Source organism: Oncorhynchus nerka, linkage group LG14 (genome assembly GCF_034236695.1).
Source record: "Oncorhynchus nerka isolate Pitt River linkage group LG14, Oner_Uvic_2.0, whole genome shotgun sequence".
Taxonomy (NCBI): domain Eukaryota; kingdom Metazoa; phylum Chordata; class Actinopteri; order Salmoniformes; family Salmonidae; genus Oncorhynchus; species Oncorhynchus nerka.
The window spans coordinates 62,669,813-62,695,781 of record NC_088409.1 but is presented as its reverse complement, the minus strand read 5'-3'; the positions used below and the strand labels follow the sequence as shown (position 1 = coordinate 62,695,781).

Here is a 25,969-nt window from a genome sequence, read left to right as displayed (position 1 = left end):
CATAGCGCACCAACAGATCCACAGATGATGCAATCTTTATTGCACTCCACACTGCCCTTTCACACCTGGACAAAAGGAACACCTATGTGAGAATGCTATTAATTGACTACAGCTCAGCGTTCAACACCATAGTGCCCTCAAAACCCATCACTAAGCTAAGGACCCTGGGACTAAACACCTCCCTCTGCAACTGGATCCTGGAGTTCCTGATGGGCCGCCCCCAGGTGGCAAGGGTAGGTAACAACACATCCGCCACGCTGATCCTCAACACGGGCGCCCCTCAGGGGTGCGTGCTCAGTCCCCTCCTGTTACTCCCTGTTCACTCATGACTGCACGGCCAGGCATGACTCCAATACCATCATTAAGTTTGCTGATGACAACAACAGTGGTAGGCCTGATCACCGACAACGATGAGGCAGCCTATAGGGAGGAGGTCAGAGACCTGACCGTGTGGTGCAAGGATAACAACCTCTCCTTCAATGTGATCAAGACAAAGGAGAGGATTGTGGACTACATGAAAAGGAGGACCGAGCATGCCCCCAGTCTCATCAACAGAGCTGTAGCGGAGCAGGTTGAGAGCTTCAAGTTCCTTGGCGTCCACATCACCAACAAACTAACATGGTCCACGCACACCAAGACAGTCGGGAAAAGGGTACGACAAAACGTATTCCCCCTAAGGAGACTGAAAAGATTTGGCATGGGTCCTGAGATCCTCAAAATGTTTTACAGCTGTACCATCGAGAGCATCCTGAGGGGTTGCATCACTGCCTGGTTTGGCAACTGCCCAGCCTCCGACCGCAAGGCACTACAGAGGGTAGTTCGTACGGCCCAGTACATCACCAGGGCCAAGCTTCCTGCCATCTAGGTCCTCTATACCAGGCGGTGTCAGAGGAAGGCCCTAAAAATTGTCAAAGACTCCAGCCACCCTAATCATAGACTGTTCTCTCTGCTACCGCAAGGCAATCTGTACCGGAGCGCCAAGTCGAGGTCCAAGAGGCTTCTAAACAGCTTCTACCCCCAAGAAATAAGACTCCTGAACAGCTAATCTAAGGGCTACCCAGACCCCTCTGCTGTTACTCTGTTTATTATCTATGCATAGTCACTTTAACTCTACCTACATGTACATATTACCTCAATTACCTAAACTAACCGGTGCCCGCCGCTCATTGACTCTGTACTGGTACCCCCTGTATATAGCCTCACTTGTTATTTTACTGCTGCTGTTAATTATTTGTTACTTTTATTTTCTATTTATTTTTTAATGAACACTTATTTTTTTCTTAACTTCTTAAAGCATTGTTGGTTAAGGGCTTGTAATTAAGCATTTCACTGTAAGGTCTACACCTGTTGTATTCGGAGCATGTGACAAATACAATTGGATTTGATATGGATAATTAGGTAAAACCACGTTCCCAATCGCTATCTCTGTCCATTACTATTTCTAGGAAAGTGTCAATTTGAGCTAGCCAGCCACCGTAGGACAACACCACAACAAGATGCAACAATTCAAGATTTTTTCTCTCAATGATGTTCGTCTTTAATGTGATGTAATTGGTGTGAAGCCAAATCCAAACTGTATTCCCTTGACACTTTTTATTTTGGTGTTCCAGGACCATTCAGCTCGCTCAGTTTAGTTCAATGCTGATTGGCTATTATTCCACTAGCGACAAATCTAGCGACTTTTTCTACCAAAGCCCCATATACTACCCACCATTGTGACCTATACGCTCTCGTTGGCTGGCACTCGCTTCATACTCGTCGCCAAACCCACTGGCTCCATGTCATCTACAAGACCCTGCTAGGTAAAGTCCCCACTTATCTCAGCTCGCTGGTCACCATAGCATCGCCCACCTGTAGCACACGCTCCAGCAGGTATATCTCTCTAGTCACCCCCAAAACCAATTCTTTCTTTGGCCGCCTCTCCTTCCAGTTCTCTGCTCCCAATGACTGGAACGAACTACAAAAATCTCTGAAACTGGAAACACTTATCTCCCTCACTAGCTTTAAGCACCAACTGTCAGAGCATCTTACAGATTACTGCACCTGTACATAGCCCACCTATAATTTAGCCCAAACAACTACCTCTTTCCCAACTGTATTTAATGTATTTATTTATTTTGCTCCTTTGCACCCCATTATTTTTATTTCTACTTTGCACATTCTTCCATTGCAAAACTACCATTCCAGTGTTTTACTTGCTATATTGTATTTACTTTGCCACCATGGCCTTTTTTGCCTTTACCTCCATTCTCTCCTCATTTGCTCACATTGTATATAGACTTGTTTATACTGTATTATTGACTGTATGTTTGTTTTACTCCATGTGTAACTCTGTGTCGTTGTATCTGTCGAACTGCTTTGCTTTATCTTGGCCAGGTCGCAATTGTAAATGAGAACTTGTTCTCAACTTGCCTACCTGGTTAAATAAAGGTGAAATAAATAAATAAAATAAATAAAAAAATGACAGGGATTAACAATGTGGTCCATAAAGTGTTGAAGGAGGAGTATGGCCTCAAATATCTGGTTCTTATTCGCTGTGTGTGCCACTCTCTGCAGCTTGCTCATTTGTAGTTCTAAACATATTTAGGGTGTTTTTTACACACGTTTTGTCTCTCCCATGACATTATTCCTCTCTCCTACAGCGTCCATCACAATTACATGCACATGGCCAATTATGCAAATTAGGCGATGGCGTCATTTAGCGACTTCCAGCCACTTTTAGGACAGCCAATTTGTTTCTCTTTTGGTCCATTCAACAACAGAGCGATACGATCCTTGTTTCAGCAGGATGTTGTATCTATACCTTATGTCATGCCTTACTGGAATGGATTTATTGATAATATCTGTTGGAAAAAAGTTTGGATGTTGCCACAAACATACCTACTTGTTAACAAAATTAAGGAAGTTTCCTTTAAAATTATTCATAAATACTATCCTGCCAACCACTATATGAAGAAGTTTAAGGAAAACATCAACTCAAATTGCTCCTTTTGTAATGACCACCCAGAAACAGTTGTGCATCTTTTTTGGCATTGTATGCATGTAAGAAAACTGTGGCAAGACATCAGTAGGTTTATAATTGAACACATTTATGAAGATTTTACACTATTGTGGAGAGATGTACTGTTTGGATTCTTTACATACAATAGAAATAAGCGGAATCATTTTTATGTAATTAATTTCATTATTCTTTTGGCCAAATTTCATATACACAAATGTAAATTTACAAACAGAAAACCACATTTTCGTATCCTACAAAAAGAAATTGAACTGTATTTTAAGACGGTTAAATGCTCTACTAACAAAAAAGCTGTTAGAATTGTAAGTATATGCATGTCCCTTAAGGTCCTTGTGTAATTGTAATGTGAAATTGTACCCCCTAGCTCGATTGTCCATTGTTTGTAATCTATGTATGCTTGTGTTCCCTCATGTGCTTTATGTATTGATTTGTTGTTAATAAAAAATAAAATAAAAAATAAATAAAATAAAAAAAGGACAGCCAATAGCTACTTTCCTTACTGAGGAGTTGGCAACACTGGGTCGCTAGCTTCTCTTGCATTCATTCAATGCCACGGGTGCCAACAAGATCATACTCATTTTGCCCAGACGGCTGGCGCTGGCTGTCTGCTGCAACATAGCATCAGATAGATGGGCTAAACATAAAGAGACAGAGGGACACTGTTTCGCTCGCTTGGGTGCTTTCTCGATGAGATACATTTAGCCTCTTGCGAATTGAATGACATTATGAAACTCAGAGAGACGAAATATAAATGATTGTATATATTTTTTTCCTTGGTAAATTTTTGGGGGAAGCCTGGCTTTCCTTTGCATCCATAAATACACGCCACTGAGCATCAGCACCATCCTCAAGATTTTTAAACTACATTCCAAACACCAGCATGCTCCCTCATGATACGCCCATTAATATGTTATTAGCCATTAGGTTGTCGTAGCCACACCTTTCACTTCTCTGATTTGTTCAGTGGACAGACGTTCCTCCGTCAATCACACATTAAATAATTGAAACGTGGCGTAGGATTGGTCTAGTGATATTACGCCGGCCTTATCCTATTTTGCCCGGCGCAGTTGGACCACAGGCACGTCTGTCAATCTAGTTAAACCTCTATTTCCGGGTCAGAAAGTTGTTGCAAAACAGACTCCATTGACTTCACGGGCAAGAGAACAGTCGTCAGCTACTGCACATTCTATAGAAAGCATCCCTTCAAATAGTAAGTGACTGACAATTCCTCGGTATATTTTAAACTATCTAGCTAAAGTTAACTAAGTGATTCATTAGCGTTGATGTTGGGGTGTGAAGACTAGCTAGCTAACTTAGTAGCTAGTGTGAACAACATGCTTAGGTTAAATCTATGCATTCAACGTTACCCAAATTAAAAATCGAAATTTTGCGTCTTTATTTTCGATAGTGGTGCAGTTACGACACAATCTTCACTTGGTAATCAAACGACAACGTCTTTGGGAAAGCATATGACTTACTTATATAGCCTGTGAGGAGTGCAGGTCGAAGACACACGTGTGTGCATTACATGTCATGCATACTGAATCTTCTTCAATGATAAGCCAAGCTTAGACTAAATATATAGGTAGCTAGATTGCTTAAAGTGTGTGTGTGTGTGTGTGTGTGTGTGTGTGTGTGTGTGTGTCTTTGCAGAGATGCTAGCTGAGGTGTTTCAGGTGCTGCGGGGAGCAGGGAAGGTTGGCCAAGCGTTTGCCAACACCCAGGGGGAGATGCTGAGGCTAATGGGCTGTAACTCCACGCTGGGCACTGGGGTCAAAGCTGCCCAGGAGGTGGTCGAGGGCGTGATGGGCACAGTCATGGGTGGTTCTGCCATGGTATGTTCACACGGGAGAGAAGGGGGCCTTTCTGCACACATCAAATAAATAGATGTACACACATTATCACAGTTCAATGCCCTTTTAGGCTGCATAAAGTGTTTTAGTACTCTGCCTAATACAGTTGCGTGCACCATGGTGTCTATTGCCTGCCGTGACATTGAATGAGGCACTGAATGTGACGTTTTCCATATTCAGCAACAGTCTATCAAGGATGATGTGTTCCCTGATGCTGAGGGATGGGAGGAAATGGACCCGGATGAGGCTGCTAAATGGGCGGTGGGCTCTGAATTCCCCCCAGGCCCAGGGGCCACAGAGATGCCCAGCGGAGTTCCTCCCAGCCCAGCCCGGGGTCCAGGGGGAGCAGGCTTGCCCGGCCAAAGTGCCCGGTTCCTGCACATCGCCTCGACGCAACACCACACCAGGTTTGTCCATGACTCGGTAGTGGCCAGACTCACCCCAGAGGACATCAAGAAGGCCAGGGAGTCCAAGCAGGCACTCTCCAAGCCTATTGTTAAGCAGAAGGTCAGTGATGTATGCTTACCTCCTGGGCTGGCATTGTGGTTGTAAATCATGATGGGGACATTGGGGGTTAAGTTGGTCTTTGCTATATTAGGAAATAATTTCCCCATTTTCTAAAGAAGTATGCAATGGTGGTCTTTATACATACATTTATACATTTATACTACTGTACTGTGCTTCTCATGAATATTGTAAATCTAAATATATCCTTTGAGATGAACCAGTTTTATATAGGCCTACCGATTTGGTACTGTATTATTCCAGGTATGTGCTATAGCTGAAACATGGTGGCATGTAGTCTCTCAGGCCCTTATGTTATGTAACATCTCTTACTGTGCAGTGTTATCCTTTGGCACGAGACTGGTCTTTTAGCCTAAAATAATTTAGATGTTGTAGCTCAAATGAGCTAATTTGATTATGTTTGGTGTTAGATATTGTTTTAATGGAAGTCTCATTTTAACAGCTTAGTGATCGTGCAAGAGAGAGGAAGGTCCCTGCCACGAGAATCAGCAGGCTGGTCAACTTTGGGGGTAAGAGTTTCACTGCAGTGAATGGAAATCAACCCCAGATATTGCAGTTTTATTAGGTACACTTATAGGATTCTATTGATAGAATGCCATACAACCGATGCCTAAAGAAACATGATCCAGCCAGCATGCAGCTATATTACAATCAATCAAAATTTCTAGTACATTATTAAATCAACCATTATAGTCATTACATAATTGCACAGCCCAGTCCCTATGACCTTGATTTTACTGGGGCTAAGCTGCCTGCCATCCAGGACCTCTACATCAGGCGGTGTCAGAGGAAGGCCCTAAAAATTGTTAAAGACCACAGCCACCCCAGTCATAGACTGTTCTCTCTACTACCACATGGCAAGTGGTACCGGAGTGTCAAGTCTAGGACAAAAAGGCTTCTCTGACTTAAATGGCGCATGTGTATGATGGCCAGACAAAGGAGAGATCAGTGTGCGTCTCAAGTGAAACAATGTAGTGTTTGGCACACTTCCTTATGTCTCTCTCGTTGGCAGGTCTGGCAGTTGGGCTGGGACTAGGTGCCATTGCAGAGGTGGCGAAGCAGTCTATGGGAGCCAAGCGTGCAGGTACAGTTGAATTCGGAAGTTTACATACACCTTAACCAAATACATTTGAACTCTGTTTTTCACAATTCCTGACATTTAATCCCAGTAAAAATTCCCAGTTTTAGGTCAGTTAGAATCACCACTTTATGTTAAGAATGTGAAATGTCAAAATAATAGGGGAGAGTGATTAATTTCAGCTTTTATTTCTTTCATCACATTCCCAGTGGGTCATAACTTTACATACACTCAATTAGTATTTGGTAGCGTTGCCTTTAATTTGGGTCAAACATTTCGGGTAGCCTTCCACAAGCTTCCCACAATAAGTTGGGTGAATTTTGGCCCATTCCGCCTGACAGAGCTGGTGTAACATGAGTCAGGTTTGTAGGCCTCCTTGCCCGTACATATGCTTTTTCAGTTCTGCCCACAAATGTTCTATAGGATTGAGGTCAAGGCTTTGTGATGGCCACTCCAATACCTTGACTTTGTTGTCCTTAAAACCATTTTGCCACAACTTTGTAAGTATGCTTGGGGTCACTGTCCATTTGGAAGACCCGTTTGCGACCAAGCTTTAACTTCCTGACTGATGTCTTGATGTTGCTTCAATATATCCACATAATTTTCCTGCTTCATGATGCCATCTATTTTGTGAAGTGCACCAATCCCTCCTGCAGCAAAGCACCCCCACAACATGATGCTGCCACCCCCGTGCTTCACGGTTGGGATGGTGTTCTTCGGCTGGCAAGCCTCCCCCTTTTTCCTCCAAACATAACAATGGTCATTATGGCCAAACAGTTCTATTTTTGTTTAATCAGACCAGAGGATATTTCTCCAAAAAGTATGATCTTTGTCCCCATGTGCAGTTGCAAACCGTAGTCTGGCTTTGTTATGGCGGTTTCGGAGCAGTGGCTTCTTCCTTGCTGAGCGGCCTTTCAGGTTATGTCGATATAGGACTCATTTTACTGTGGATATAGATACTTTTGTACCTGTTTCCTCCAGCATCTTCACAAGGTCCTTTGCTGTTGTTCTGGGATTGATTTTCACTTTTTGCACCAAAGTACGTTCATCTCTAGGAGACAGAACGCGTCTCCTTCCTGAGCAGTATGACGGCTGCGTGGTCCCATGGTGTTTATACTTGCGTACTATTGTTTGTACAGATGAACGTGGTACCTTCATGCGTTTGGAAATTGCTCCCAAGGATGAACCAGACTTGTGGAGGTCTAAAAAATGTTTTCTGAGGTCTTGGCTGATTTCTTTTGATTTTTCCCATGATGTCAAGCAAAGAGGCACTGGGTTTGAATGTAGGCCTTGAAATACATCCACAGGTACACCTTGAGTCAAATGATGTCAATTAGCCTACCACAAGCTTCTAAAGCCATGACATCATTTTCTGGAATTTTCCAAGCTGTTTAAAGGAACAGTCAACTTAGTGTATGTAAACCTTTGATCCACTGGAATTGTGATACAGTGAATTCATCTATCTGTAAACCATTGTTGGAAAAATGACTTGTGTCATGCACAAGGTAGATGTTATAACCGACTTTCCAAAACTGTAGTTTGTTAACAAGACATTTGTGGAGTGGTTGAAAAACGAGTTTTAATGACTCCATCCTAAGTGTATGTAAACTTCCGACTTCAACTGTAGGTTCCTCCAAGCATCTCTGAAACAAACCCTGAGATGAAGAAGCTGCGTGATAGGTTGTTCGATTGACCGCCAGGCTGGCATTGTGCTGAATCTGGACTGATTTGAAGTTCCTCTCACTATGGCTTGGTTCACCATTGAATGTTATGATATACAGTATTTATCATGTAAGAGTGTAGTTACTCCGGTCTTGCTCATGAATTCAGACCTTAGTTTGTTTTACTGAATGCTTGCTTCTCTCCTTCATTGCGATTCCGTAATAAACTCGACCATGTCTCTCTCAGAGGGTGCCCTGTTGGACTCTCCTCTCCTGTCCGAGGCCAATGCTGAGAGGATAGTGGACACATTGTGCAAAGTCAGAGGGGCAGCCCTCAAAATAGGACAGATGCTCAGTATACAAGGTATAATGGTCTACCCCTCCCCTCTGTCACCCATCACATTTATCTTTGATGAATTCAATTGGAATACTTGTTTGATGGTTATGCTGCATCTATAAAGGCATTATAGATGCTACATTACATCCTATGTAAAGTAATACCAATTCAACACATTATGCATGCTAGGTATAATTTAACATGTGTTCTTCCCGCTAGATAACTCCTTCATAAACCCCCAGCTACAGAAGATCTTTGAGCGGGTCCGACAGAGCGCGGACTTCATGCCCGCCTGGCAGATGAATGTGAGTCATACATACACTGAAATGATTATAGAAATAAATGTATTTATCCTTTTATTTAACTAGGCAAGTCCGTTAATAACAAATTCTCATTTACAATGAAGGCCTACTCCGGCCACACCCGGACGGTGCTGGGCCAATTGTGCGCCTCCCTAGGGAACTCCCAATCACGGCCGGCTGTGATACAGCCAGGGTGTCCGTAGTGACGTCTCTAGTGCAGTGCTTTAGATTGCTGCTCCTATCGGGAGTATTCTTGAACTTCAGATATTGTACAGTAATATTGGACATTCCACTGCTACGACTGTTAGCAAGTCATTTTGGAATCGATTTGAACTCCAACACTCTCCGCTCTGCTGTGTATGTGACTGCAGAAAGTTCTGGAGGAGGAGCTAGGTGCGGGCTGGAGGGAGAAGCTGTCGTCGTTTGCCGAAAAGCCGTTCGCCGCCGCCTCCATTGGCCAGGTGCATCACGGGATGCTGCAGGACGGCAGGGAGGTCGCCATGAAGATCCAGGTGAGGGATCCCGTACTCTTTGACATCCATTTCCAGGTTCAGTAGTATAGCATCAATAGTATCAGTCAATAACCCATGAATAGATTAGGTTTTATTTGTAGATTATTTATCTTTGGCTGAAAAAAAAAAAAAAAACGACCTAAAATCCTGATCTCTAGTTAAGGGTTGGTTGCCTCTTTTTAACAGTAACTTGTAAAACATGTTCTTGTTCTGGGAAAGAGATTATCGCAGGGTTTTTGTCACGGGAGCTCTAAGATTAGATTCTTGTTATTCTCAGACGGTCTTTGTTGTTTTCTCATGTAATTCTGGATGTCTGTTCTCGCTCTCTCTCTCAGTATCCAGGAGTAGTTGAGAGCATCCACAGTGACATCAACAACCTGATGTCTGTGCTGAAGATGAGTATTGTTCTACCAGACGGTAAGGGTTCGGAAATCCAAACTAATAATAATGTATTCAATTTATATAGTGCTTTTCATTACTGAAATAATCTACTTGAATGCTTTGTAGTGAGAAAGATATCCTAGTACTTGGGAAAATGCCCTCAGGAGGCTGCCTTACATTGACATTTATTTTCTCACAGGCTTGTTTGCAGACAGTAGTCTAGAAGTCCTTCAAAGAGAGCTGGCGTGGGAGTGCGACTACAAGAGAGAGGCGGAGAGTGCCAAGCATTTTAAGTAAGCCCTACACCACTGAGTCTGTCATGATGTCTCTTCAGAAGGATAATTAACTTGAATAGCCTGTAGTAGTCCTCTTAGTGTATCCAAATGTTACTATACAGTGAGTATAAATTAAATACCACTTTTCACAGTTTTGGGAAGCTGGCCCTCTTGTGATTTCTATCTTTATTTATTTCAGTTCCTGTCAGGATGATACGCTCTCTAATGCACTGTGAATCTGATGGTAGTACAATTTGTGGGCCTGTTGTGTATTGATGCATAGCAATGTACCAGCTCAGTCCTGTTGAGGAGATTAATGATTTCTGTCTGCCTCTGGCCTCAGGTCACTTCTGGCGGATGACCCATTTTTCCACGTGCCATTTGTGGTGGACGAGCTCTCAGGAAGGAGGGTTCTGGCCATGGAGCTGGTGTCAGGGGTACCGCTGGACAGCTGTGTGGATCTGGATCAGGAAACAAGGAATCAGGTTAGAGTTGACCTCCACCCAGGAGAATAAACATTGGGTAAATGTGGTGAATGGCCTTTTTCCTTGTAGCGCTGTGGGGTGATGTTGTGGCCACAGCATTGCCTAACCTTAGTCTAACTCCGTGACTGACTGGAGACCTTTTTTTGTAGCTCTGACTGTCCTTAACTCAGAGTTCCCAAAAATCGGCCCCCGCGGACCCTAAGGGGTACACGTTTAGATTTTTTTGCCCTAATAGTACTAGAGGTTGACCGATTATGATTTTTCAGCGCCAATACCGATTATTGGAGGACCAGAAAACCGATACCGATTGAACGACCGGATTATTATTTATTTATTTAGTTCATTTTTTATATATATATATTTGTAATAATGACAATTATAACAATACTTAATGAACACTTATTTTAACTTAATATAATACATCAATAAAATCTATTCAGTCTCAAAAAATAATGAAACATGTTCAATTTGGTTTAAATAATGCAAAAACACTGTGTTGGAGAAGAAAGTAAAAGTGCAATATGTGCCATGTAAAAAATCTAACGTTTAAGTTCCTTGCTCAAAACATGAGAACATATGAAAGCTGGTGGCTCCTTTTTAACGCGAGTCTTCAATATTCCCAGTTAAGAAGTTTTAGGTAGTATTTATTATAGGACTACTTCTCTCTATACCATTTTGTATTTCATATACCTTTTGACTATTGGATGTTCTTATAGGCACTGTACTATTGCCAGCCTAATCTCGGGAGTTGATAGGCTTGAAGTCATAAACAGCGCAATGCTTGAAGCATTGCGAAGAGCTGCTGGCAAACGCAGGAAAGTGCTATTTGAATGAATGGTTACGAGCATGCTGCTGCCTACCACCGCTCAGTCAGACTGCGCTATCAAATCATAGACTTAATTATAATAAACATACAGAAATACGAGCCTTAGGTCATTAATATGATCAAATCCGGAAACTATCATTTCGAAAACAAAACGTTTATTCTTTCAGTGAAATACGGAACCGTTCCGTATTTTATCGAATGGGCGGCAACCCTAAGTCTAAATATTGCTGTAATATTGCACAACCTTCAATGTTATGTCATAATTATGTAAAAATTTGGCTAATTAATTACGGTCTTTCTTAGGAAGAAATGGTCTTCACACAGTTCGCAACGAGCCAGGCGGCCCAAACTGCTGCACATACTCTGCTTGCACAGAACGCAAGAGAAGTGACACAATTTCTCTCGTTAAAATAAATTAATGTTCAGGCGATATGAACTAAATATGCAGGTTTAAAATGTTTTTTCTTGTGTATTGATTTTAAGAAAAGCATTGATGTTTATGGGTAGGTACTAGAGGTCGACTGATTATGATTTTTTTCAATGCCGATACCGATTTATTGGAGGACCAAAAAAGCCGATACCGATTAATCGGACGATTTAAATTTTTTATTTGTAATAATGACAATTACAACAATACTGAATGAACACTTAATATAATACATCAATAAAATATATTTAGCCTCCTTTAAATAATGCAAAAACAAAGTGTTGGAGAAGAAAGTAAAAGTGCAATATGTGCTATGTAAGAAAGCTAACGTTTCAGTTCCTTGCTCAGAACATGAGAACATATGAAAGCTGGTGGTTCCTTTTAACATGAGTCTTCAATATATCCAGGTAAGAAGTTTTAGGTTGTAGTTATTATAGGACTATTTCCCTCTATACCATTTGTATTTCATTAACCTTTGACTATTGGATGTTCTTTTAGGCACTTTAGTATTGCCAGTGTAACAGTATAGCTTCAGTCCCTCTCCTCGCTCCTCCCTGGGCTCGAACCAGCAACACAACGACAACAGCCACCATTGAAGCAGCGTTACCCAAGCAGAGCAAGGGGAACAACCACCCCAAGGCTCAGAGCGAGTGAAGTTTGAAGCGCGCGCTAACTAGCTAGCCACCAGCCTGATTACACCAGCCTCATCTCGGGAGTTGATAGGCTTGAAGTCATAAACAGCGCAATGCTTGACGCACAACGAAGAGCTGCTGGCAAAACGCATGAAAGTGCTGTTTGAATGAATGTTTACGCGCCTGCTTCTGCCTACCACCGCTCAGTCAGATACTTAGATACTTGTATGCTTGTATGCTCAGTCAGATTATATGCAACACAGGACACGCTAGATGATATCTAGTAATATCGTCAACCATGTGTAGTTAACTAGTGATTATGATTGATTGTTTTTTTATAAGATACGTTTAATGCTAGCTAGCAACTTACCTTGGCTTACTGCATTCGCGTAACAGGCAGTCAGTCTCCTTGTGGAGTGCATCGAGAGAGAGGCAGGTCGTTATTGCGTTGGACTAGTTAACTGTAAGGTTGCAAGGATGGATCCGCCGAGCTGACAATGTGAAAATCTGTCATTCTGCCCCTGAACGAGGAAGTTAACCCACCGTTCCTAGGCCGTCATTGAAAATAAGAATGTGTTCTTAACTGACTTGCCTAGCTAAATAAAGGTATAAAAAATAAATAATAATAAAAATAATTGCAAATTGGCACCCAAAAATACCGATTTCCGATTGTTAGAAAAACTTGTAATTGGCCCTAATTAATCGGCCATTCCGACTAATTGGTCGACCTCTAGTAGGTACACATTGGTGCAACGACAGTGCTTTTTTCGCGAATGCGCTTGTTAAAAAACACCCGTTTGGCGAAGTAGACTGTAATTCAATGATAAATTAACAGGCACCGCATTGATTATATGCAATGCAGGGCTAGAACTAGAAATATCATCAACCATGTGTAGTTAACTAGTGATTATGTGAAGATTTATTTTACAAGATAAGTTTAATGCTAGCTAGCTAACTTACCTTGGCTCCTTGCTGCACTCGCATAACAGGTGGTCAGCCTGCCACGCAGTCTCCTCGTGGAGTGCAATGTAATCGGACATAATCGGCTTCCAAAAATACCGATTTCCGATTGTTATAAAAACTTGAAATCGGCCCTAATTAATCGGCCATGCCGATTTAATCGGTCGACCTCTAAATACTACACGGCTGATTCAAATGATCAAAGCTTGATGATTAGTTGATTATTTGAATCAGCTGTGTTGTACTAGGGCAAAAACCAAAACGTTGCACCCCTTGGGGTCCCGAGGACTGAGATGGGGAAACCCTGTCTTAACCGTTAGATAAGTTGCTAAGTTATGACTCTGCAGACCACCTGTATAATGTCCTCTGCTCAGTTGTCATTGATATGAAGATATGCATTTCCCCCCAAATCCTGAAGCAATGACTCATACTCCATTGTCTCTACATCCAGAAGTAGAGGAATCATTCATATTTATTAGATGGCTCAAGTGATTGTGGAATCTGGTTTAAAATGACTCCAGGGTTCTTACTTTGTGAGCAGACGTTTCACTCACGATTCAGCACCTGTGGCGTTGGGATTAAATGAAAACGACAGATAAAGGAGAGCATTATTAACACTTTAAAAGGGCGCTCTAAAACCACATTTCTGATGCAACACTATGCGCATGGCTCATTTGGACCAGCAGGGGGCAGTATCCCAAGTCGAGTGGTGACACTATCACTCACAGTGTGTAGGGGATGCATCCCAAATGTCACCCTGTTCCCTATTTGGTGCCATTTTGGGACTTAGTTTAGGAGTGGTAAACTAACCCCTGTGGTCCCACATCTCCTCTCCCCTGCAGATCTGCTTCAACATCCTGCAGCTGTGTCTGAGAGAGCTCTTTGAGTTCCGCTTCATGCAGACGGACCCCAACTGGGCCAACTTCTTTTACAACGCTGAGCAGAACAAGGTGAGAGGGCGAGTGAGCCTTTGACGAGATGCTGGCGGTGTCTCATCTGGCACCCTATTCCCTATATAGTGTGCTACTTTTGACCAGAGCCCACAAGGTGCGCTGATCTTTATGTAGGGAATTTGGGTGCCATTTGGGGATTTAACCTCTGTGTCATTCATCAATACCATGACTCTAACCTTCAATCATGTTTTTGTATTAAATAGCTTCATAATGGATTTCATGTACACTGAAATACACTGAATACATGTACACTGAATACATGTACACTGAAATACACTGAATACATGTACACTGAATACATGTATAAAAAATGTATCATACATTTTCATAAGAAAATACCACTTTATTCCCCGCATTCATGAACATGTGTGATGGTGATTGTTGTTTTGGTGGGGATGTTACGTAGTTAATCCTCCGCCCACTTTGCGTCTCCAGATTATTCTGTTGGATTTCGGTGCGTGCCGGGATTTCCCTGAGGCCTTCACAGATGATTACGTACAGGTAAATGAATCTGAGTCGTGTGCATTAAACGCCAAACGAAAGAAAATGGACCGAAACAGGGATGTACTACCTGGACAACGTTTTGCCTCGGTGTGCCCTAACAATTACCCGATGAATGACAGATCCCATTAACATTTTAGACCCAGGAGCACAGCATATCAAATGGCTTTGATTTAGTTCTCTGTAACCTTTTTGATGGCGCAAGTTGGTCTGTCTGTGTCCAGGTGGTGCACGCAGCCTCCATCGGAGATAGGGAGACTGTTCTGGAGAAATCCAAGGACCTCAAGTTCCTCACGGGGTTTGAGGCCAAGGTAAGAGGGTATTTTTCTGCAGTGATAACCATGGTGTCATGAAGTGTATAAATTTTTTAAAATGTGTGGTTTATGACATCGCCCTTCTCTCTCTCTCTGTTCCCTTTCTCCTCTCCTTCTACTGGGGCGGGGTTGTATACATAGCCATGTACTTTTCTACACTTTTGAGTCAGTAAAAAAACCGAGGCACATATAATGTTATTCATTTTGAGACCATAATAAAGGTTCAGACATGCTTCTAACAAGAAATAAAGCGTTATACATGCGGAGTGTTACCAAGTTGTGTTGAAAATGCCCCCTCTCCCCAGGCGTTCCAGGACGCCCACGTGGAGGCGGTGATGATCCTGGGCGAGGCCTTCGCCAACTCTGACCCCTTTGACTTTGGCACCCAGAGCACCACGCAGCGGATCCAGAGCCTGATCCCCGTCATGCTGCGTCACCGCCTCACCCCGCCCCCCGAGGAGACCTACTCCCTGCACCGCAAGATGGCCGGCTCCTTCCTCATCTGTTCCAAGCTTGGCGCCAAAATTGCCTGCAAGGACATGTTCCTGGACATCTACAATTCCTACCAACAGCGGCGGCTGGAGAAGGAGCAGGCTGCCCAAGTTCAGGCCTAGATGGGGTCAAAGGTCATTACTAGTGGTCACTCTCTGGCAGAAGTCCCATGGCTGTGGACAAGGTTTATTTAAGAGATGGTAACTGTACTACATGGGTGATCTACTGACTCCCAGTACTTTGACTGTCAGTGACTTGATGCCACTCCACCACTTAATGAGGTGGGCTGACAGTAAGGAGTGGTAGGTGGAGTGTCTGCTTGTATAAACAAACACAGAAAGAAACTCTATGGCATGTGTGTGATTGAATCACTTGAGATTGGTGTTAATAATATTTGTTTAATGTAAAGGTATGAAGGCTATGTAACTGATTTGAGCTGTGTCTCTGTTGGGGGGGGAGGAAAGGTAATATGTTTTGAGTGTTGGTTTGTGTTTTTGATGTACCCTGGTCCAATGGTTTACAACAAACTCATTTTAATGCAGATTGATTATTACATGTTAATGCCACAAACATGACATTTGTTTCTGAAAATGGCACTGTTTGTACTAAAAGTCATTTTGACACCGAAAAGTTATTTGGACATAATTGTACACACTACAAAGATTACTCTTTCAAATATTGTTGCAATCTTCCAACAGGTATATTTTTGGCAAAAAAAAAAAAAGAACAATGTCTGGGAGATTTACTATTTAATGCCAGAAAATATCTTCTTCTATACTAGTCTCAAAATACAAGGCTTATTTCACTGCCTTGTTGGGTTGCAGTATTAAGCCATCTTGTGAATGTATTTCCATGAGATGTTAGAAGAGCAGTGTTTGTATGTATTTTAAAGGACTGTTTGATGGAAACCATAGAAGATGTCCTTAAACAGTGCAATAAAATAGTCCTGCTAGATGACGCCAACTGTAAAAAGCCTCGGCATAAATATGTGACGTTTTCACATGATATCCTGTACATGCACTTTGGGCCCATACTTCAGCTCCATAGAGACAAATGATTATTCTGTGGGTTTCCATCCTTGCGATAAACAGTTGACTAAAATGGAGACCTTTTGCCACTGGCTAGCTGTTTAAACAGGGTTTTAATTCAGACCCAAACGGGCTGAAATGGGGAGGACTAAGCTCAATTTCTCCAATAAGATGCATTCATTTCGTTGCAACGGTTTGCACTAATGAATATACCCCTGTGCTAGCAGGTGTCTGCTAGTAATGAGGTAATTTACCTGGTCAGTAGGTAACATGAAAAACCTTTTAGACATCTTCACTCTGATTAAGAGTTTGGGCAGGGAAGTGGACATTGACTAACTGGCTCTTGCGTTGCTGTATGTGCTGCTAAACTCTTTGATGTTCACAAGGAGAAGCACTGCAAGGTGCACACAGAGATGAAGGTTGGGCTGTTGGAGTCCCTTCGTCACTCCCTATGAGTCATTCACTGTTCATGTCTCTGGGCTGAAATAGAGTAGACCTTCCAGGGTCGACATGCACACAACATTATAATAATAGATCCTACCATTCTAATGCTATTTCCTCCACAATAATCTAATGGACAGTCATCCACTGTGTTTATTCATCTCTGGCCCATCTACCTTGCCCTTGCACCAGACATACCTCTGATTGTCAAAGTAGAATATTGACTAAGTAGACTTCCTGTCAGACCCTGAAGCTATCAATAATGTTCGATCACAGTCTAACTCTATTCAACCCAATCACAGTAAATGACAAGAGGTCAGTGTATTTGTTTTGAAAACCTTAACTATGCTTTATGAGAAGTGTGCTGCGCTGAAGTCCTGTAGGCACAAGCTTTAAGTTACACAAGTACGCATGTAGTGCCAAACGAATATGAGTGTTAGTATTAATTGCCACTTCTCAAGACATTTATCAACTAAGATGTAATGACTAGCACATAAACTGGGAAAGGAATGGCTCAGTGATGCTGTAGTATAGCGTAATGGAAAGTTGGATTGCAACAGTGCTAATAATGACCAGATGGTTTTAGTTTATATCGGCATGAAAATGGACATTTTATTAGGCAGCACATTCCACTGTTTCTTGCTAAAAGCTGATGTCTACTGAAACCACAAAGTCATTTGAGGAAATCTATTTCTTATAGAAGTTAAATCTGGAGACTTTTTAGGATCTTCACAGTCAGAATTGATCTCTGAAGCTTTTTAGCCCACACATCAATCATTCAGTAGATTCTCATCCACAATCTTGAAGGCAGGACATCATGGCATCTTCTGCCTGACAAGAACACATTTGTCCATTTTAAAGCCTGTTTATTTTAGTCTTAAATACCAATTTAGGTTTACTACAATCCAACTTGAAAGAAAATAGCTGTTAATTAAGTGTGCAATAGTGTAGCCACTTTTTTAAAATTATTATGGAGACCTGACTGGTGCAGCGGTCTTAGGCAATGCATCTTAGTGCTAGAGGCGTCACTACAGGACCCTGGTTCGAATCCTGGATCACAACCGGCCGTGATTGGGAGTCCCATAGGGCAGCGCACATTTGGCACAGCGTCGTCCGGGTTTGGCCGGTGTAGGCCGTCATTGTAAATAAGAATTTGTTCTTAAGTTCTTAACTGACTTTCCTAGTTAAATAAATGTTAATATAAAACACACGGTGGCGCTGTAGAGTGTCTGAAACATGGGTCCGTTGTGTTTTTGTAAAACTTTAACGGGTAGAGTAAATTTGCATGTCCGGGCGTCTGTGCCAATAGGCTCGCTCAGAAGGCAGGGCCAGCGACTGGAGTTGGGAGAGGAACCCAATCTGTGCGACAGTAACTGCACAGTCAACTAAAGCATAAATATTACAAAACATTTATCGAAATCGTTGTTTACTGCTCGTCTTGTTTTTTTGTTTTATTGTATTATAAGCGGATTGACTCGTACAAGTATTTGCATCACGAAGACCACTTGCCCGCATCGAATCATCGCTCCATCCAATGTTCATGAAGACATTCTGAAATTACATGTTCTTCCATATTTCGTTGGGATTGGATTACACAAAAGGCGGCACGGACTCACACAATTATTCACTCTTCTCATTGGTGAGTTCACTCTATATTCCCTATACCCCTTACCGTTATTTATGATGACTTGATGTTTTGTTGATTTTGAATGGTTAATAATGAATTCATCTCCGCGCGTGCATGTCTTGGAACTCTTCTTCGTTTTCAAATCCAAGAAATGGGATCAATTAGTAGGAACAAGATGCGAAACTATTTAGATCTATTGAAAAATAACTGCAGCCAATAGTTTTGAAATAGGCTATTTATATGCATGTAATATGTTAAATGATTTGCAGTGTCTGCAGTAGAATATGGTTCAGTCAAGACCACCCTTACAAGCCGCTCTGCATTGCCGAATCATTACGTTCTGAGTCAGATGTATATATATTGTATTCTGCTTGTTGTGTGGAAACGTGATCTGTGTTTTATTGAAAGGTAAATTATGAAATATCTGTGTCCGGTGTAATAGAGCCATATGCCCACCTTCTATCGTGTTCTGTGCGGCAGTAGTTTTTGCCTATTCATCTCTACAGTAATACATTTCAAAAACGCGCCCTGCATTTTTATACGACACATGCCTGCAATGAAACACCTTATACTCTCATGTAGGCTACCTGTCCGCATCCTCTGATATGGCGAAGGGAACAGTCAACTGGAACAGTATAGGTGCGGCTGAAAGGAAGTGTAGTTTTGCTGCTGTATCCTATTGTAATGGAAGGCTATAAAGAACATCAGTTTTGTGGACCTTCCTTCCGGCGGTGTGGGAATGGGTGGAGGGCCGGTATGGAGGGATCGACACTCACATTATGCAGAATATATGACTGGCTTCACTGGTGTGTAAGCCTAGCACTATGGTAATACTATGACACAATGACTTGCGGGTTCTGATACGCTGGTAGGATGGCTGAGATATGTGTCCAGAACAGCATCCAGACATTGACCCCAGATGTCCCCCACACGATACACTCATCCTCTTGTTAGAAACCAATGATGATTGAGGCTGGGGTTGATGATGAGCAAGCATCATACTGTAGCAGGCATTCAAGTTTCTTGTCATCCCATCATGGCCATACTTATTGGCCCTGCCATTGGGGCCTTGTTGTCACCATAAGGCAACAATTATGTGACTCAGCAGAATGTAATACATTGACAGATGGTGCTTATGTGCTGTATTGATCTGTGACTCCGCCCTGAGACCGACAGCAGGGGTAGATCTCAATTGCATAGACCTCGTGTCCTCTCTCCTCGGCTCCTTCTCAAAACCCATTGGATGAGAAAGCCAGATTTCCTCCCCTCTCGAGGAGTGTGCAATTGGGATCTTCCCAAGGACTTCTTGAGGCCAAAGTGTTGACAACTCAAGACAAGTTTTACATCAAGCCATCCACATGTGAAATACCCCCATCATCTTATGTGCAAAGCAACACCAGGAATGATCTGTTGAGTACCATGTGTATTTATCATTTCAAATAAAAAAAGCTGCTTAAATGCTTGAGCTGACATATAGGTATGCATATCATGTATCGATAAACAACAGTGCATTATAACATTCTTTACATGTGTCTTGATTGCATACCGTACATTCTTGAGCACAGCGGGTCATGTTATTCAGTGGGTGTCTGTCAGTCTGTTGGCCTCTGAGTGTTATGGTTTCCCCTCCTTGGTGTCACATGCCGAGCATTAACAATGGGGACAGTGTGGCTCACCTGCCTGGATAGCTAGGAAGCTGCATGGGCAGGATTCTCCAGGGCAGGGCTGGGTCTGACCTGGGTGCCGCACTGTAGTGCAATGACTTTAAACTTCGGCCTATTGTCTTGGCTGGTATTGGCCCATTTTAATGCAGCCCACTAAGAAATGGTTGAGGATTTGGGTGAGGAACATGTACAGTTGAATGAGCAACTGTTTTCCTTGCAACCCCTCATCTCCCCAAATCGTTTCCCCTTCCTTTTAGATTGCAGCGTTTAAAGTTGGCACCCTTTTGTTAGCCAGACGGACACACGGAGGGACAGACCAGCTGGGCCCACAATGGGAGGGGGTTAAAGTTCATCCAATCAGCGGCGAGTTGAGCGGCAGCCGGCAGCGGAGGGCGTTGCTCCCTTTGTGATAATCAGGGTGTGACTGGTAAACAACGGGCTGAACTTCCACCCCACTCTGACCGGCATTGTTTGAATATACTGTTTAGGGTTTTGGCATTGTAACTTCCAGTCGAGAACACGGGAGGTGCCTTTTTTGTCTCTGAAACCAGCCCAGTGATATATAGGTTACTAAAGGAAGTGACTTTGGGATGTGCTGTTCTTGTTAGCCTCTTGACAATTATCATGTTTGTACTCTTGAGTCTGTGTGAAAGGGACTATGCTCCACTAGTAACATAGCATTAATTATAGCAGGCTATTTTGGGTGGCTGAATTAATCACAGAAGAGAGAGGGAGAGAGTGAGAGAGAGAGAGAGATGGGAATTAGCCAACAGGGACAAAAAAGCTATTTATCGCCTGTTCTCTCTCAGCCCAACAGAAAATCCTCAGGTCATTGGAAATGATTACATCAACGTGTGCATAGCTTTGAGCCAGAAGATTCTCTTGTCTTCCTCAATTTGTATTTCTGTCAGCTGCTTTTTTGCACACAGACATTCATACATTAGAACTTTCTGATCTTCTCTATGCCTACAGTGCCTTGCAAAAGTATTCATCCCCCTTGGCGTTTTTCCTATTTTGTTGCATTTCAACCTGTAATTTAAATGGATTTTTATTTGGACTTCATGTGATGGGCATACACAAAATAGTCCACATTGGTGAAGTCAAAAAAATAACTTATTTCAAGAAATTCAAAAAAATAAAAAACAGAAAAGTGGTAAGTGCATATGTAGTCAACCCCTTTGCTATGAAGCCCCTAAACAAGATCTGGTGCAACCAATTACCTTCAGAAGTCACATAATTAGTTCAATAAAGTCCACCTGTGTGCAATCTAAATGTCACATGATCTATCACATGATCTCAGTATACAGTGGGGCAAAAAGTATTTAGTCAGCCACCAATTGTGCAAGTTCTCCAACTTAAAAATATGAGAGGCCTGTAATTTTCATCATAGGTACACTTCAACTATGACAGACAAAATGAGGAAAAAAAATCCAGAAAATCACATTGTAGGATTTTTAATGAATTTATTTGCAAATTATGGTGGAAAATAAGTATTTGGTCAATAACAAAAGTTTATCTCAATACTTTGTTATATACCCTTTGTTGGCAATGACAGAGGTCAAATGTTTTCTGTAAGTCTTCACAAGGTTTTCACACAGTGTTGCTGGTATTTTGGCCCATTCCTCCATGCAGATCTCCTCTAGAGCAGTGATGTTTTGGGGCTGTTGCTGGGCAACACGGACTTTCAACTCCCTCCAAAGATTTTCTATGGGGTTGAGATCTGGAGACTGGCTAGGCCACTCCAGGACCTTGAAATGCTTCTTACGAAGCCACTCCTTCGTTGCCCGGGCGGTGAGTTTGGGATCATTGTCATGCTGAAAGACCCAGCCATGTTTCATATTCAATGCCCTTTCTGATGGAAGGAGGTTTTCACTCAAAATCTCACGATATATGGCCCCATTCATTCTTTCCTTTACACGGATCAGTCGTCCTGGTCCCTTTGCAGAAAAACAGCCCCAAAGCAGGATGTTTCCACCCTCATGCTCATCCCTCTGGGATTTTTGCTCACCGTTCTTGTGATCATTTTGACCCCACGGGGTGAGATCTTGCATGGAGCCCCGGATCGAGGGAGATTATCAGTGGTCTTGTATGACTTCCATTTCCTAATAATTGCTCCCACAGTTGATTTCTTCAAACCAAGCTGCTTACCTATTGCAGATTCAGTCTTCCCAGCCTGGTGCAGGTCTACAGTTTTGTTTCTGGTGTCCTTTGACAGCTCTTTGGTCTTGGCCATAGTGGAGTTTGGAGTGTGACTGTTTGAGGTTGTGGACAGGTGTCTTTTATACTGATAACAAGTTCAAACAGTTGCCATTAATACAGGTAACGAGTGGAGGACAGAGGAGCCTCTTAAAGAAGAAGTTACAGGTCTGTGAGAGCCAGAAATCTTGCTTGTTTGTAGGTGACCAAATACTTATTTTCCACCATAATTTGCAAATAAATTCATTAAAAATCCTACAATGTGATTTTTTTGTCTGTCATAGTTGAAGTGTACCTATGATGAAAATTACAGTTCTCTCTCATCTTTTTAAGTGGGAGAACTTGCACAATTGGTGGCTGACTAAATACTTGTTTTGCCCCACTGTATATACACCTGTTCTGAAAGGCCCCAGAGTCTGCAACACCACTAAACAAGGGGCACCACCAAGCATGCGGCACCATGAAGACCCCGGGGCAGCAGGGTAGCCTAGTGGTTAGAGCATTGGACTAGTAACCGAAAGGTTGCAAGTTCGAATCCCCGAGCTGACAAGGTACAAGGTACAAATCTGTCATTCTGCCCCTGAACAGGCAGTTAACCCACTGTTCCTAGGCCGTCATTGAAAATAAGATTTTGTTCTTAACTGACTTGCCTGACTTGCCTAGTAAAATAAAGGTAAAATAAAAAAAGACAAAGGAGCTCTCCAAACAGGTCAGGGACAAAGTTGTGGAGAAGTACAGTTCAGGGTTGAGTTCTAAAAAAATATCAGAAACTTTGAATATCCCACAGAGCTCCATTAAATCCATTATTAGAAAATGGAAAGAATATGTCACCACAACAAACCTGCCAAGAGAGGGCCACCCACCAATACTCACGGACCAGGCAAGGAGGGCATTAATCAGAGAGGAAACAAAGAGACCAAAAATAACATTGAAGGAGCTGTAAAGCTCCACAGCGGAGATTGGAGTATCTGTCCATAGGACCACTTTAAGCTGTACACTCCACAGAGCTGGGCTTTACGAAAGAGTGGGCAGAAAAAAATAAGCAAACATGTTTGGTGTTCGCCATGTGGGAGACTCCCCAAACATATGGAAGAAGGTACTCTGGTCAGATGAGACTAAAATTGAGCTTTTTGGCCATCAAGGACAACGCTATGTCTGGCGCAAACCTAACACCTCTCATCACCCCGAGAACACCACCCCCACAGTGAAGCAGGGTGGTGGCAGCATCATGCTGTGGGGATGTTTTTCATCGGCAGGGACTGGGAAACTGGTCAGAATTTAAGGAAAGATGGATGGCGCTAAATACAGGGAAATACTTGAAACCTGTTTCAGTCTTCCAGAGATTTGAGACTGGGACGGAGGTTCACCTTCCAGCAGGACAATGACCCTAAGCATACTGCTAAAGCAACACTCGAGTGGTTTAAGGGGAAACATTTAAATGTCTTGGCAAGGCCTAGTCAAAGCCCAGACCTCAATCCAATTGAGAATCTATGGTATGACTTAAAGATTGCTGTACACCAGCGGAACCCATCCAACTTGAAGGAGCTGGAGCAGTTTTGCCTTAAAAAATGGGCAAAAATCCCAGTGGCTAGATGTGCCAAGCTTATAGAGACATACCCCAAGAGACTTGCAGCTGTAATTGCTGCAAAATGTGGCTCTACAAAGTATTGACCTTGGGGGGGGGTGAATAATTATGCGCGCTCAAGTTTTCTGTTTTTTTGTCTTATTTCTTGTTTGTTTCACAATAAAACATATTTTGCATCTTCAAAGTGGTAGGCATCTTGTGTAAATCAAATGATACAAACCCCCATTCCAGGTTGTAAGGCAACAAAATAGGAAAAATGCCAAGGGGGTGAATACTTTCGCAAGCCACTGTATATGCTAAGTTGAGTGATTGGGTTTCTACCTAGTTAATTGCATTCAGCCTATTGTCATTTTCATTAGAGCACTGAATGGCTGTGTATTTCCAACAGGCAGTGTTTGTGTGTGTATGAGCGAAGGGAATGGTGCGTGAGAGCAATCATGCATGTGTGTTTGCATGTGTGTTTGCGTCTGCCGATTTCCCCTTGGTAATCAGTGATTCCTCTGCTTCAGTGGCATTTTGGCTGCAGATAACAAGAAAGTGTATTGCTGTTTCTTAGCAGGGCCAAGTTGGATGTGGTCAGTGTGTGTATGAATGCCATTCCATCGGTGTGACAAACAAGTGCAATCACCAAGAGATGATTGGGGTCGTGATCTTGTGTGATACACAGGTTCACGGTTGAACAGGTCTGACTCTGTGCTGCATGGTGGGCTTAGTTTGAGGTAGAGCTCTGTGTCATCTGACAGGAGAGAAGTGGAGCCTACCGGGACTTTTTGAAGCACAATCTGCCAAGCACAGAGCACGCTATTCATCTCGCTCCGTCAAGAGTGGAGAGAAGGGAGACAGAGGGTTGGTGAGGCTGGGTGCTTTTGGGGGTTTTCGACGGGGGTGGGGGTTGGATTGGATGGCTTCACAGGATGAATTATCCTGACTCATCCAGGCAAGCAACTCTAAACAGAGAGGACAGGACGGTAGCAGCCAGCAGGGAAGGACTTTTTTCTGGGGTAAACAGAAGCAGTAGGTCCCTGGCAGAGTTTGTGTGTGTGGGGGTGTGTGTCTGTGTCTCAGAGCACGTCTCTGCTCTGTCAAGCGTCTAATTTTGGAACATGGTTGGTGGTTAAAACATTTGAGATGAAAATCTCCACCAGGGCCTGTCGCTCTAATCACATCTGAGACGGAACGGAAGCTTGACCCCTGCTCTGTCATGTCCTCCCTCAACTGGGAGGAGCAGAGGACATTATCACAGTTCCTCATTTGATATTACCGAGAAAACAACTCTAGCTATAACCTTAGCAATCAAGCTCAAAACGTGAGCATTCTTCATTGAGGTTTCAATCTTTTTTCATTTGGAACAGCACAGTTCAGGCCACAGATCTGATGGCACCAGCAGCTACTTTTGATGGCACACTTCAAACTTCTTTGCCTCATCTGAAGATACTTGACTGAAAGTACATCTCGTTTGTTTAGTATCTGCCTCTGTCTTTGTTTTTTTTTGCCTTTGAAAACCGTGCTTTAGAACCAATGCTTTCTACCTTTCAAGCCAGACAGCGCAGAAATAGAAGAGACTGCTTTAGAAGAGACAGCTAATTGAGACCAAAAACAGATGCGCGTGATCCCTCCAGCTGTGTAGAAAGTCACAGACAACGACTCATACCCTGAGAAAAGGTTACAGCGTCAAAGTCACATCTGAGATGCACCCTGGCTACACATCAACTCTGTACAACATCTCTTATCCAGTTTCCATCCATTTTAGGCTTGCTAAAATATTTTGGTTTGGGAGAGTCTGCTGGCTTTGGATGACTTCTGGTTGTAAATGTGCAAACGAGGCTCCTTTCTCTTCTTATGGCCATTACTCACCGTAACCATGGTGGTATCACGGCCAATTTGGAGCATCTGGT

At 42.7% G+C, this 25,969-nt stretch overlaps 2 protein-coding genes across 2 annotated transcripts in view; both read left to right on the top strand.

Annotated features, from left to right (window-relative positions):
* Positions 1-4,121: 4,121 nt before the first annotated feature.
* coq8b (coenzyme Q8B) lies at positions 4,122-16,491 on the top strand. Its single transcript, XM_029680687.2, has 15 exons — positions 4,122-4,229; positions 4,673-4,854; positions 5,053-5,379; positions 5,840-5,906; positions 6,410-6,481; positions 8,384-8,500; positions 8,693-8,778; positions 9,147-9,287; positions 9,623-9,704; positions 9,868-9,961; positions 10,287-10,428; positions 14,116-14,223; positions 14,662-14,727; positions 14,952-15,038; positions 15,347-16,491. The coding sequence occupies exons 2-15, from the start codon at positions 4,675-4,677 to the stop codon at positions 15,653-15,655; spliced, it is 1,878 nt and encodes a 625-aa protein (XP_029536547.1). The 5' UTR covers positions 4,122-4,229; positions 4,673-4,674; the 3' UTR covers positions 15,656-16,491.
* Positions 16,492-18,327: 1,836 nt separating this feature from the next.
* Positions 18,328-25,969, top strand: part of LOC115141634 (numb-like protein) — a 73,501-nt gene continuing 65,859 nt past the window's right edge. Inside the window, exon 1 of the mRNA XM_029680685.2 lies at positions 18,328-18,641. The gene's annotated coding sequence lies outside the window, so the exon portion shown is untranslated. The remainder of the gene's footprint in view (positions 18,642-25,969) is intronic.

What these genes read in the sequence shown, in the direction of transcription:
- coq8b (XM_029680687.2), top strand. Translation starts at nt 4,675, where the DNA reads ATGCTAGCTGAGGTGTTTCAGGTGCTGCGGGGAGCAGGGAAGGTTGGC. An exon ending in TGCCCGCCTGGCAGATGAAT is followed by an intron (nt 8,779 to 9,146) that starts GTGAGTCATACA and finishes ATGTGACTGCAG; the next exon opens with AAAGTTCTGGAGGAGGAGCT. An exon ending in GAGTATTGTTCTACCAGACG is followed by an intron (nt 9,705 to 9,867) that starts GTAAGGGTTCGG and finishes ATTTTCTCACAG; the next exon opens with GCTTGTTTGCAGACAGTAGT.